Source organism: Perkinsus marinus, assembly GCF_000006405.1.
Source record: "Perkinsus marinus ATCC 50983 genomic scaffold scf_1104296961862, whole genome shotgun sequence".
NCBI classification, from domain to species: Eukaryota; Perkinsozoa; order Perkinsida; family Perkinsidae; genus Perkinsus; species Perkinsus marinus.
This window is the reverse complement of record NW_003205635.1, coordinates 11292-22199: the sequence shown is the minus strand read 5'-3', so window position 1 is coordinate 22199 and position 10908 is coordinate 11292. Positions and strand designations below refer to the sequence as shown.

Here is a 10908-nt window from a genome sequence, read left to right as displayed (position 1 = left end):
ACTCGGTATCTCTAGACTGATGGATGTCGGGCTTATCACTCCAGTAGACAAAGTGCGTGTTAGTAAGATCGTATTCAGCGATTTACCACTGTCGGAGTTAAGGGAGGTGACGTGTGTAGCAGAGGAATCATCAGCTGATGAGTATTGACCCAGAGAAAGTTAGTTATGAGTAAACGCATGATCCACAGCTCGGTAATGGCCAAATTGCTCCACTCGGCATCCGAGGTTACTAGCCTTACCCAAGAACTCGGAAGCCTGAGAACCCAAGTTATGGCGCACGTTGCACGCGTATACAGGACATGCGTCAATAATCAACACAGCGGATATGCGGAGCCAGTGGATGTCTGAGGGGCGCAAGTACCACTGAGCTGGAGTCTTGGCTACCATATCAATCTTTTGAACGAAGAGGCGGTTCCATGGCTCTGGGTTGCCCAGTGTTGAAATATATGTTCGTTTTCTCAAGCTGAGTTGGAGAGTTCTCGCAGTGATCATAGGAGTGTATACACGAATTAAGATAGAGATGTGCAGAAACCACTGACTATTTTCCGAACTTACCTCATAATTCACGTATTGTCACTAACATATGTCGTTGACCATGTGCATATTTTCCCACACTAGGGTTGCCTTTGATCATATGTGATAGGCTAAGATGCTCTCACAGTGAGAGCTCCACTCAACAGAGTGAATTTATATCCTTCTCGGACTGCTTGCCCATACGGCGACAACCGCCGATGAATCTCGAGAAGTTGGCCATTCCAGTTGGAGTGGCCTCACTGTTGATGTCTTTCCAGGCAACCAAGCATGTGCCTCGAACTTCGAGGCTCGAAGCATCATTATCTTCCAAGTGCTTGAGAAAATTATCAGCAATCTGGTTACTGATGTTCCTTGGCGCTACAAAACATGAACGTGTTAGTTGTATAGGCGCTGGGCCCAACAGTTGCCTTGGATGTCTTGTCCCATGCTCATGAGTAATCCCAGGATCGATGATATACCTCAATCAACATTGATGTAGACTTGTGACTACCGCGACGGGACTTAATGCTCTAAGCAGAAATGCATGATGCACTTTAACTCGATGCATTGTGCATCAATGAATTCTGGGCCCCAGAATCTGGGGCCGTATGCGGATCCTGATGCAACAGGTGAGTCAGAGTATTTACTCAGATGAAAAAATCAGATGGTGAGTAATAACCCCTGATTCACTGATTTTTTACTCTGGAGCGAGAAATCAGGATCATCGCGAGGATATCTGGATCTCTGAGATTATTCGAGGATCTAAAGTTGATTTTTTGGCTGAATAATACTCTTACTCAATATGCCTTGCTTATGAGGCTGATTTTTCGGGTGATTCCATTGAATCTGAGTATTTTCGAGAATCGGGGAATCAGAGGTTGAATCAGACATTTTTGACAAGAAGAAGATTGTAGTCGCCACGCCCCAGAACCGAAAGTGACACTTTCAAGAAAGGCAGAAAACGTCACTCTACGAGGGGAGAATCTGGTAGATTCGCCCCGAATGCATGCACATTTCCCGTTACGCTACAACAATGATGAAATTCTGGAAGAAGATCTTTTGTCGCACTTGCACACATCCGTACTTCAAACTTTTCAATATGTTCACTCGGAATCAAGTAACTCTGGGTTTCTAATTCAGAAGTTCTAAGAGGAAGCTCAGCGCTAGAGCTTCGTTCTCGAGCTTCTAGAGCTTCCTTCGAGAACCGGTAGCGTGATCGTATGACCTAGCTGAACTGTTTAAGATGATACTTTCATGTCCTCGAAGTCGGGATTCTATTCCCGGTATAAGGAATTTACCAACACGGTAGACAAGTTTACAGGTAAGAACGAACTGACGAATCATCGTTACTACTCTTCTCAATACGAAGGGAAAAAATCCACCCGAGCAATCGTGGTTACGCTTGCGTACGAATGCACGCACGCTCACACCATACCGCACGCATACTCGCAAAGGGGAGCAGCAACTAATCCATTACACGCCCCCTCTGCTGCGACAGTTCGGGGTTATGTAACAACTTAACGACATTGAAATGATGCTGATCAGCCTCAGACCCATCCGTAAACCTGGCACGAATCAACCGACCCTCCTTCAAGACCTCCACAACATGTGCCAATCTAAAGCCGGGACTGAGCTTCTTCTCCGGATGATGAATAAGGATAGGATCGCCAACATGGACCTCTAGTACCCTTCCACGGGAACTAGCAAACCCCATGGATTTTGCCACCGACAGTCTCATGTTCCGAAACATATCAGTCAAAAAATAAGTACGAGCAGCCTTTATGCGACGGCTAATGGAGATCGAGGAGGAAGGCGACGGCAGTAGGCAGCCTCTCTTTCTGGTGAAACCCTTAGCCAACAAGTCCGGAGTAATAATCATACACTCACCAGAAGGTTCATTAGTATTGGAGAAATCTAACGGTCTGGTATTCAACAAGAAGGTCACCTCCCTGCAAATCTCCTCCAAATCTATAGAAGATTTTTGCCGTGACCGTCGTCGACCCACATATCCAGTTTGACTTCTTAAGATCGTCTTGGCTACTCGGAGGCCGAGACCATGCATCCGTTCCCCGCCGCCGCTCTTCCATGGCGAGCGGACCGGAAGTAGCTTAATCCTGGCTCCCAAGCCCCTCCAGAGGTCATCCGAAAAACGAGAGCTCCGGAAATACGATGCTTGATCACTCCATATCACACTCAAACCGCCCTGCTCCGTTTGGACCCTCGCGAGCGCCGATAATATATCTTTCATAGAATCCCCAACAGGAACCCAGCAGGAATGGAATGTGTAGAGGCAATAGACCGTGAGAACCTTAGTGGACCCTTTGTATCCCCGAATATCACCCAAGGATAGAATATCAATAAAGACCTCTCTATAAGGCTCCCATTTCGTTGCCTCGTTGCGATCCGGACCACCGCCCGGGAGCTGATCCCAACTCCTCCGAGCTCTTAGCAACTGGCATGGAAAGCAACTTCGCACAAACCGCCGCGCCTCCGCTCTAATATTCGACACGAAGAACTTGTCATATATATTGCCAACCGTGCTACCAACCGAGCCGTGCCTACAAGCCCTATGAGCATCGAAGAGCAACTTGGAGCGGAATGCCATACAATGCGCCCCCTCATGCGGCACAACCGGCAACAGAACATAACCGCCATCGGGGCATCCATTCCTGAATAGATAAATTCCGTTTTGCTCGTCGAAGATGTACGGACCAGATGGCCTGATAGGAGGCACCGCCATACCATCTTGCAATGCTCGAACGAAAGAGTAATCGTTGGCGTCTTCCAACTCCTCTTCAGTCTTTCCCTTCCCCTCGGGCCTTAAAGCCTGAAGAACACGTCGCAGGAACAAGAAGTCCGCCAAGACGCTCTGAATATCCCAGTTGTCTCCACACAACGTCTGGAGAATAGAACCTCGTTTCTCCTCGTTCTTGTCGACCAAGCAAGAGTAGCCTCTCATTCGGTCTTCAGTAGGGAAGGCAGCCAAAATCGAGAACACATCTACCTCACCCTCTACATCTACCCCACCGCTCCATTCCTCCGAGGTTATGAGCCAGTTGACGCCCATTGCCAACCCTTCTGGCTCCGCAAACAGGTCGGGACAGTTAGCAACATCATCAGGATCTCCATGTAAAGCATCCGCAACCGAAAGGCGACGTCCCGAAGGTAGCGAGATGACTCGGTCAAACACCCTGCTCAGCTCGTCAGGCAGAAGGTTATCTTGCCCCGCGATATGCTTCACCGTCACTGAGCCTTGAGTAATGGTTTTTAGATGGTCTATCTCATCCTTCAATGCATTTAGAGTGCGAATCACTGCCCTACGCTCCAGCGACGAGCGCGAAATCGATCCACGCCCCTGCAGCCATGATACCGTGGGTCTGTTATCCGAACATATAATGAACTCTAACTTCGGTAGCGGACCAGCACAGCTCTCACCGAAGTGGGATACAATGTCCACAGCCGCTTGCACCGCTTTACAACAGGCCGCTAGCTCGCGGCGATTGCTGTGGTAATGCCTCTGTTGAGAAGTGAAACGCCACGCACCCGACGACAACAAAAACCGCTGGGAGTTCTCCTCTCCTCTAGAGACGTCCACAATGCTAATGGTGTAGCCAGCTCCAGTGGTTGATGCATCCGAGGCAACCTCCAAACGGATAGGGTCTTTGGCTTCTCGCACTGGAGTCGTATGCTGACAGGGCGAGGACTGTTGGGCCAGCTCGATAGCCCACTCTGCCAGCAAGATACCGGTAGCCCGACCCAGTTCATCAAGCTTCGAGAGGTCGCAGGGGACTGCCCAGTCATCCGAGGCATATATCCTTGCGAACCAACTCCTAAGAGCATCCGCTACGACCCTGTCTATCGCATGGCAGCCCATACAATCATAGGATAGGTTACCACCGAGAGAAAAAATGTAACCCTTCGAAATGTCTCCACTGATAGTTCCCGAGCGCAGGGCATCCAAAAGATGGCTTGCCTGGGCGCCGGCAGCCTTCAGCCTATCCTGTCGGTTGCACGATGCCACTAATAGAGGCTGTGCGTTCAATGTATCGAAAGACAATGAGCACCCAAGCAGCTCCACGGAGTCAGACCACTTGAAGAGATCTCTAGGCAGACTGGCCGCATCCAGCTGCTTTGATACGCGCTCCCTGCACTGCCGGAGAGCCATACACTGGAACTTCCTCTGAGTGATGGCAAGCCCGCACATTGTCAGCAGCCAAATGAGCGAACACACCGCAATAGCCCCTTCGATGCTGCCACAGAACACATCATCAGCAAAGCACATCATGAGCATGGTCACCCGGAGTATCTTGCGGAACTCATCCACGAGTGCACCCAGTGTATGCCGCAGACTCCCAGGGCCCGTTGTGACACCAAAAATACACCTCATACTGTAGAATATGAGATTTTTGACCAACAATACGGCCATAAGACCTACCCACCTTAGCTTGTAGAAAGCCTTAGCCGCATCAAACACCCAACAGACACCAGATCCGTAGAGCCTGGCTGTGGCAATACACAGCGAGACCGTTGTGGCCGAACCAGATCCTTTATCAAATCTCTTGTTGGCCTTTCTCAGATCTACTACCAAGCGGTCCTTCCGCTTCTCTCCGCCAGGTACCATAAACACGACAGCAGGATCGAGAATATGCTCTTTCGCGGACTTCAAGTCTTCCTCAGAGCACCTCACCCACCAGCCGCGTTTCTCATAGTCAGCCACAATTTCATCGAAGGCGCTTTGACGCGCTGGATCAAGCCGGTCATAAGCGGCCTTGGCGAAGCGTCGGGCGGATGCAAGGATATACAAAGGGCTCTGAGCCGGAAGGTTGTCACACTTCAGCTCGAAAACGAACTGCTGGACTGGGTCGTCTCGTCGCTCAGCCTCTCCGAGCTTACGGAGTCGGCAAGACCAATGCGGGCAATGCCTCATGGGGAGCCACGACTTTCCCTCCAAAGATCGCAGCAGGTCCTCACAAAGAATCGGAGGACTGGAAAAAGGAATACGCAGAATATCCTGGTCCACTCGAGGAGCTTCTAGGACTAATCTGTCAGTCAATGTCGCACGTTCTCCATCAACGATAGAACAAAGAAGGTCGTCTAAGCTATCAGCCTCGAGAGTAGGTTCCAGCGGGAGACACAGGAGGGACAAGTCGGTATCCTGACTTGCCTGATCCAACTCCCCCGGAGGTCCTTGGCAGAGGACCCTTCCCTCTCCTGCAATCACCGATATCCGGAAATCACGTAAAAAAGCCCGACCAGCGATCAAAAAAACCGACTCTGCAGGTGCACTCGATAGAGTCTTTCGATAGGCCGGCAAAACATAGAAAGAACGCACATATTCCGGACCATAACAACCGTTCTGATGTACTTGAATTCGGCACTGGACCCAGCGCACGACCGTACACACCGAACCATCAGCCAGGCGAACCTTCACATCACAGACACCGCCTTCCTCAGAGAGAAGAGGATGGTGTGCATCATATATTACAAGAAAATCGAGCCCTGATCCAGTATCGAGCAGAGCCTGGCAATCGAGGCAATCACCATCAGGCTTTCTCAACCGACAACCTAGCAGAAACGCGGGAGGTACCAATGCCCGCTCTGACGCAGGTTGTGTGAGAGATGCAAGAGACTCTAACGAACTGACGCACCGGATGTCGCACTCGATCGTATCTACTCCACTGAGTAGTTTTGGGCCATGCTCAGGGCTTATTGAAAAGGGGTAAATGCCTCAGCTCGGACCCCCTCTTTCTTGAGACGACCTATAATCTCCGACCGGTCAGCGACCGTCTTCAGAGCAACAATCCGGAAAATCGGATTACGGCGGAACCGTGTCTTTAGCGCGAATGAGCCAACCATCTCGGGCACCTTGGACTTGAGCATATCACCCCAGCATTCATACACCTTAATAAGGGAATCCTCGGGAAACTGCGCACACCAGGTGCGAGCCGAATTCGGCGGATGAGCTCCGAGTTTAGTGGGCTTTGAGGAAAGGTTGGGAGACTTCCTCTCAGACTCCATCGCTACCATCCCCTCATATTCCTCCTCGACCTCAGCCATTCTCGCCGTGTCGTGGCGAGACACAGTCTTCAAACTGCGCACCGCCCCCTCCTGCCTCTCTAGTCTGTTGAGAATTCCTAGCACGGAGTTGTCGGAGTCGTCAAACTCAAGGGACAGAGGCCAGTCGGGAGAGTAAGCTCCCAGCTTAGCTATGCGATGAATCTCGGAGATCAATGCAGAAGCCCTCTCAGTGGGGAGCTTCCCCACCAAGGTTTCCACCAGGCCGCGGATCTCGTAAGTATTCTCAAGGCCGAACAGTCTCCCCGCCATGGAGTGTAACTTTCTTGCATCGGCGCTGAATTCATCGACGGTAGAATACTTCATTCGCAAGAGGCTCGAACGGAATTCTGCTACCAAACTCTCACGCTTAGCGTGAGTGCCCAGCAAGGCCTTCTTCACAGCTTTCCAGTCATGATCGGTCTGTTCAGCCCGATCCGTACCGAGCTCAAATATTCTCTTATGCGACTCCAGGGTGCCCAGAATCTTGGTAACCACATTATACCGTAGTCGGGGGAGAGGCACGAAATCGCTTCCTGACATCTCGCCCACCTCCGCCTCGATCAACATATTCTCACATACTCGCAGATGGTGAGCCAGTGAAAATCTATCCTTGAGCTTGGGCAAGTCCACTTTAGTCACCGTCTGCGCATTGACGGCCCTCCCGGAAAAGCCACGGTCTGCACCACGACCAGGGGTTTATCCAGAGATTTCCCTGCTCGCACCCAAAGGTGCCCTTGGAATTCAGGGCGCACTCACTTGATGCGTCGTTGACGATGCGTCAATGACACACCAATTGAGCCTGCCGCTCCGCGTTTTTTGCGTCGATGTTTCCGAATATTATTTCCTTCAGAGACGTGAATATCTGACTGCTTGATCCGAAGCTTTTGTATGAATTCAACTCAACGTGATCATCACGTTGTGATACTGAGAATCCAACAGCCGGACTCCTGATCCATTGATTCGGATTTCTAATCGATGGGTCGGAAATTCGACAGAGAAAGGTAACCTTTCTGGGAAAAATGAGTCTTCAATACAGAGAGGGTCTCTCTGTATTGAAGACTTTTATAGACAGTCTCTCTAAGAGACTGTCTATAAAAGTCTTTCCCATAGACTGTCTGAGACAGTCCATAAGAACACTTTCGAAAGGGCTTCGTTGAGGAATACACAAAGACCATGCATCAGTGCTGCAGCAGCACCGGGATCACTCGACTCTTCTGCTCTTCTTGGCGGCCCAGTGCTCCCATACTTCATCGATGAAAGACTCGTAAGCCCTGACCACACTTGGTGGAGAATCAATCCCCGGGAGCTCCGGACCTTGATGACTGATCCTCATCAGCTTGACAAGCATATCACTGGTCATGCTCCGATGGTCATCCGCTATGCGAGTCGAAAGGTTGAAACATCTCTCGACAGAAGCCGTTGAGCTTGGTAAACAGAGTACGACGGAACACAGCCTGGCATGGTTCGGATATAGGGCGACTAGTCTGTCACGCATGAGGAAGCACCGGTGAAAGTTATCTCCCTCAGCGATAGGGTCAAATTCGAGATCCTTTTTCATAAAAGCGACCTCCTCTTGAAGCGCTCCCTTCCAAGTACACTGTCGACCTTCCAGCTTGACAGCCACCAAGCCAGCCACGTCTCGGGTCCAACGAGACGAGTCGAATCTGTCCATAGTCATAAGGAAGAGGACGTCATCCTTGAAGCGAGACTTTATCTCGGCTACTATATCAGTTAGGTAAGGAGAAACGACATTGTAGATGCTAGCCTCGGGTGGTCCGGCTGCCGCCCTGCGGCGACGGGATACAATCTGCTCACGAACACTACCGTGAAGTTCACGGAGTCCGTTGGTGACTAGGGCGGCCACGGACGCTTCAGTATTCAATTCGGAGAGCTCCTCGATGAGTTCATCCGTCCGTTTAACGGCAATAGGATAAGTGATACCAACTTTCTGAAACGCCTCTGATAGCTTTGCCATAGCACCCAGTATACGCCCTAGAACCAAAAGCACCTGGATATTAGTATCACGAGTAAAGTAGCTCAAGAGACCCTTCACGCGACTGCGATCGTCAGCCGAGTAGTCACGGTCTTGGCCGATCTTCGTCAAAGCGGACAGAACAATGTGCAGTATAGAGATCAACCTTGAGATTGCCTGAGATGTCGAAAGCCACCTGGTTGGAGCTACGTCGATGAGACCGCGATACCTTTCACCGACATCCCTCATTTCCACAGAACATTCCTTCAGGAGTGACGTTTTCTTATTCGACTTAGAAAATAACGAGTAGAGTGACTGGACATTCTCGATGCATTCTTGGATGGCGACGTGTGTGTCTCTCGCCACAGTTTTCGCAACAAGCTGCAACCTGTGCGATCGACAATGAATGAACTTGATATAGCCAGCCCACCCTTCGAGAATCAAACCGTACACTCCTTGATGGGAGCTTGACATGCAGCTACATCCATCGAAGCTGACGGAATGGATAGAGCTAACCGGCAGATTTCTTGACAGTAGAGCATTATTGATAGCATCATATATGGTCTGTGCTTTTGTGTCCGTGAGCGCCTGCAAGTGCAGGAGTGACTCACAAACCTCGGTCGTCTTGCAGTCTACATGTCGCACATAGACGCTGAGAATACTAGTCGAATGGGCAGTGCTCTCGTCCGCCATCACCGAGAATTCACCATAATGATTGATAGACTGTCTTATTCCATTGGTTGTTGAGAGATCGAGAACTGCTGCCATACTATCGATGATATCCGTGGCAGTTGTTGTAGAGCGGTAGGTTGCATTTCCCGGCCGAGTCACACCAAAAGCTCTGAGTTCCGGGCTGAATCTATAGAGTAGGTTCAGCAGCGAACCGAACTTCGTTGTATGAGGAATTTCCTCTTTGGTCAGGAAATAGAGCCCCTCAATATATGAAAGAAGCCCAGCCTTCTCAGTTTTTAGCTGTAACATTTTAGACCTCGCGCTCGCATCATAAAGCGCAGATAACGCCCCCCTCTGCCTCGCAGAACCCGAGTCAACTCCGGCCCGCGTCACCAAAGACACGTGAGCGGCGTCAACAGCGTGAGCTTTGGCTTTCCTCCCTGGTTGTTGTCGATTACCCACAAGCTTGCCCACGAAGTATTTCTCAGCCGCATCTTTCAAGAGGAGATCCCCTCTCAAATATGCTGGTCTGCAAACCTTACAATAGTAACCTTCGGGCGTTTCCTCTACCCATTCCGCATGAACAGAACGGAAAGACTTCTGCTGTTTGGGATGAGGCTCAGCACCGTCTGATAGATCAACCTCAGGGGATCCCTGTACATTAACACCAATAGAGGGAGTAGCATTGGCCTCTTGAGGTGCAGTAGATCTGTTTTGCTCCTGCTCTTCGCGCCGCTCGACGGCGGCAGCTGTACCATTACCTGGACCGCGAACCTGAGAGCTCGAGCTCGAGCTCGACGAAGACTGCTTAGCCTGCATTTTCTGAAGGAAAGCCTTCATATTATCCTGATAACGACTCGATGATCAACTGAGAATGGTTGATGGTAATATTCCTTGTGCGACTGGCAATGCTCCTTGTGCGATGATCAACGAGTACATGCGTGCAATCCCATGCGTGCATGCCGACAAGTGGGTCGGTGCACCGCTAAGGTGCGCGCCGGAGGTGCTAGTATACATCTGGACTATGCACCTATCCGCGACCCGAGCCTCGAAATGTGCACCATAGGTGCGCTGCGCGCACCTAGATAAACCCCTGACCACGACCCACATATGAGGATTCTGCCTTCACAGGTGGATCAGCACGTCCATACTTCCTCGCCGACGAGACGACTGGTGAATGAGAAGGGCTAGAACTCGGAGTGACCCAACCGGCTCCCTCGTCATCCGTGAACCCCTCTTCGACCACTTTGTGAAAGACCGCGGCGAACTCAATAGCTTCCTCGACCTTCTCAAGCGAACGACAGACTTTGTTGAAGTCGGACCATAACTGAGACTGGTTCGCCAGAGTCTGCTCTCTCTCGGCCCTCTCGGCAGAACTGGGAGCTGAGTCAGTCCCCTCGAGAGGCTCGTTGGCCACAAGACGTCTGGTCTCCTTCACAGCATTGTGAGCCTTGGTGCGTTTACGGCGATAGACTGACAGGGCTTGCTTAATGTGATCCAAGTGACCGGTCTTAACGATGTCCTCAAGGTCAGCCCTGAGCGCCGCATCACCAAACTCCTCCGCCGGAGGCAGGAAACCAAGGAAGTTCTTCTCAGGTGTCGCCATATAAGGAATTTACCAACACGGTAGACAAGTTTACAGGTAAGAACGAACTGACGAATCATCGTTACTACTCTTCTCAATACGAAGGGAA

General features: G+C 50.7%; 3 protein-coding genes across 3 annotated transcripts; all 3 read right to left on the bottom strand.

The window, feature by feature from the left end:
- Positions 1–159: 159 nt before the first annotated feature.
- Positions 160–1404, bottom strand: Pmar_PMAR015369 (hypothetical protein; the record flags this gene model as incomplete). The annotated part of the gene is made up of 3 exons (XM_002772170.1): positions 160–344; positions 775–891; positions 1311–1404. The coding sequence occupies 3 exons, from the start codon at positions 1402–1404 to the stop codon at positions 160–162; spliced, it is 396 nt and encodes a 131-aa protein (XP_002772216.1).
- A 426-nt stretch (positions 1405–1830) lies between these two features.
- Positions 1831–5440, bottom strand: Pmar_PMAR015368 (hypothetical protein; the record flags this gene model as incomplete). Its single annotated transcript, XM_002772169.1, has 1 exon — positions 1831–5440. One exon carries the CDS (start codon positions 5438–5440, stop codon positions 1979–1981), a length of 3462 nt encoding a protein of 1153 aa, XP_002772215.1. The 3' UTR covers positions 1831–1978.
- A 779-nt stretch (positions 5441–6219) lies between these two features.
- Positions 6220–10820, bottom strand: Pmar_PMAR015367 (hypothetical protein; the record flags this gene model as incomplete). The annotated part of the gene is made up of 3 exons (XM_002772168.1): positions 6220–7247; positions 7924–10060; positions 10323–10820. 3 exons carry the CDS (start codon positions 10818–10820, stop codon positions 6220–6222), a joined length of 3663 nt encoding a protein of 1220 aa, XP_002772214.1.
- Positions 10821–10908: the final 88 nt, after the last annotated feature.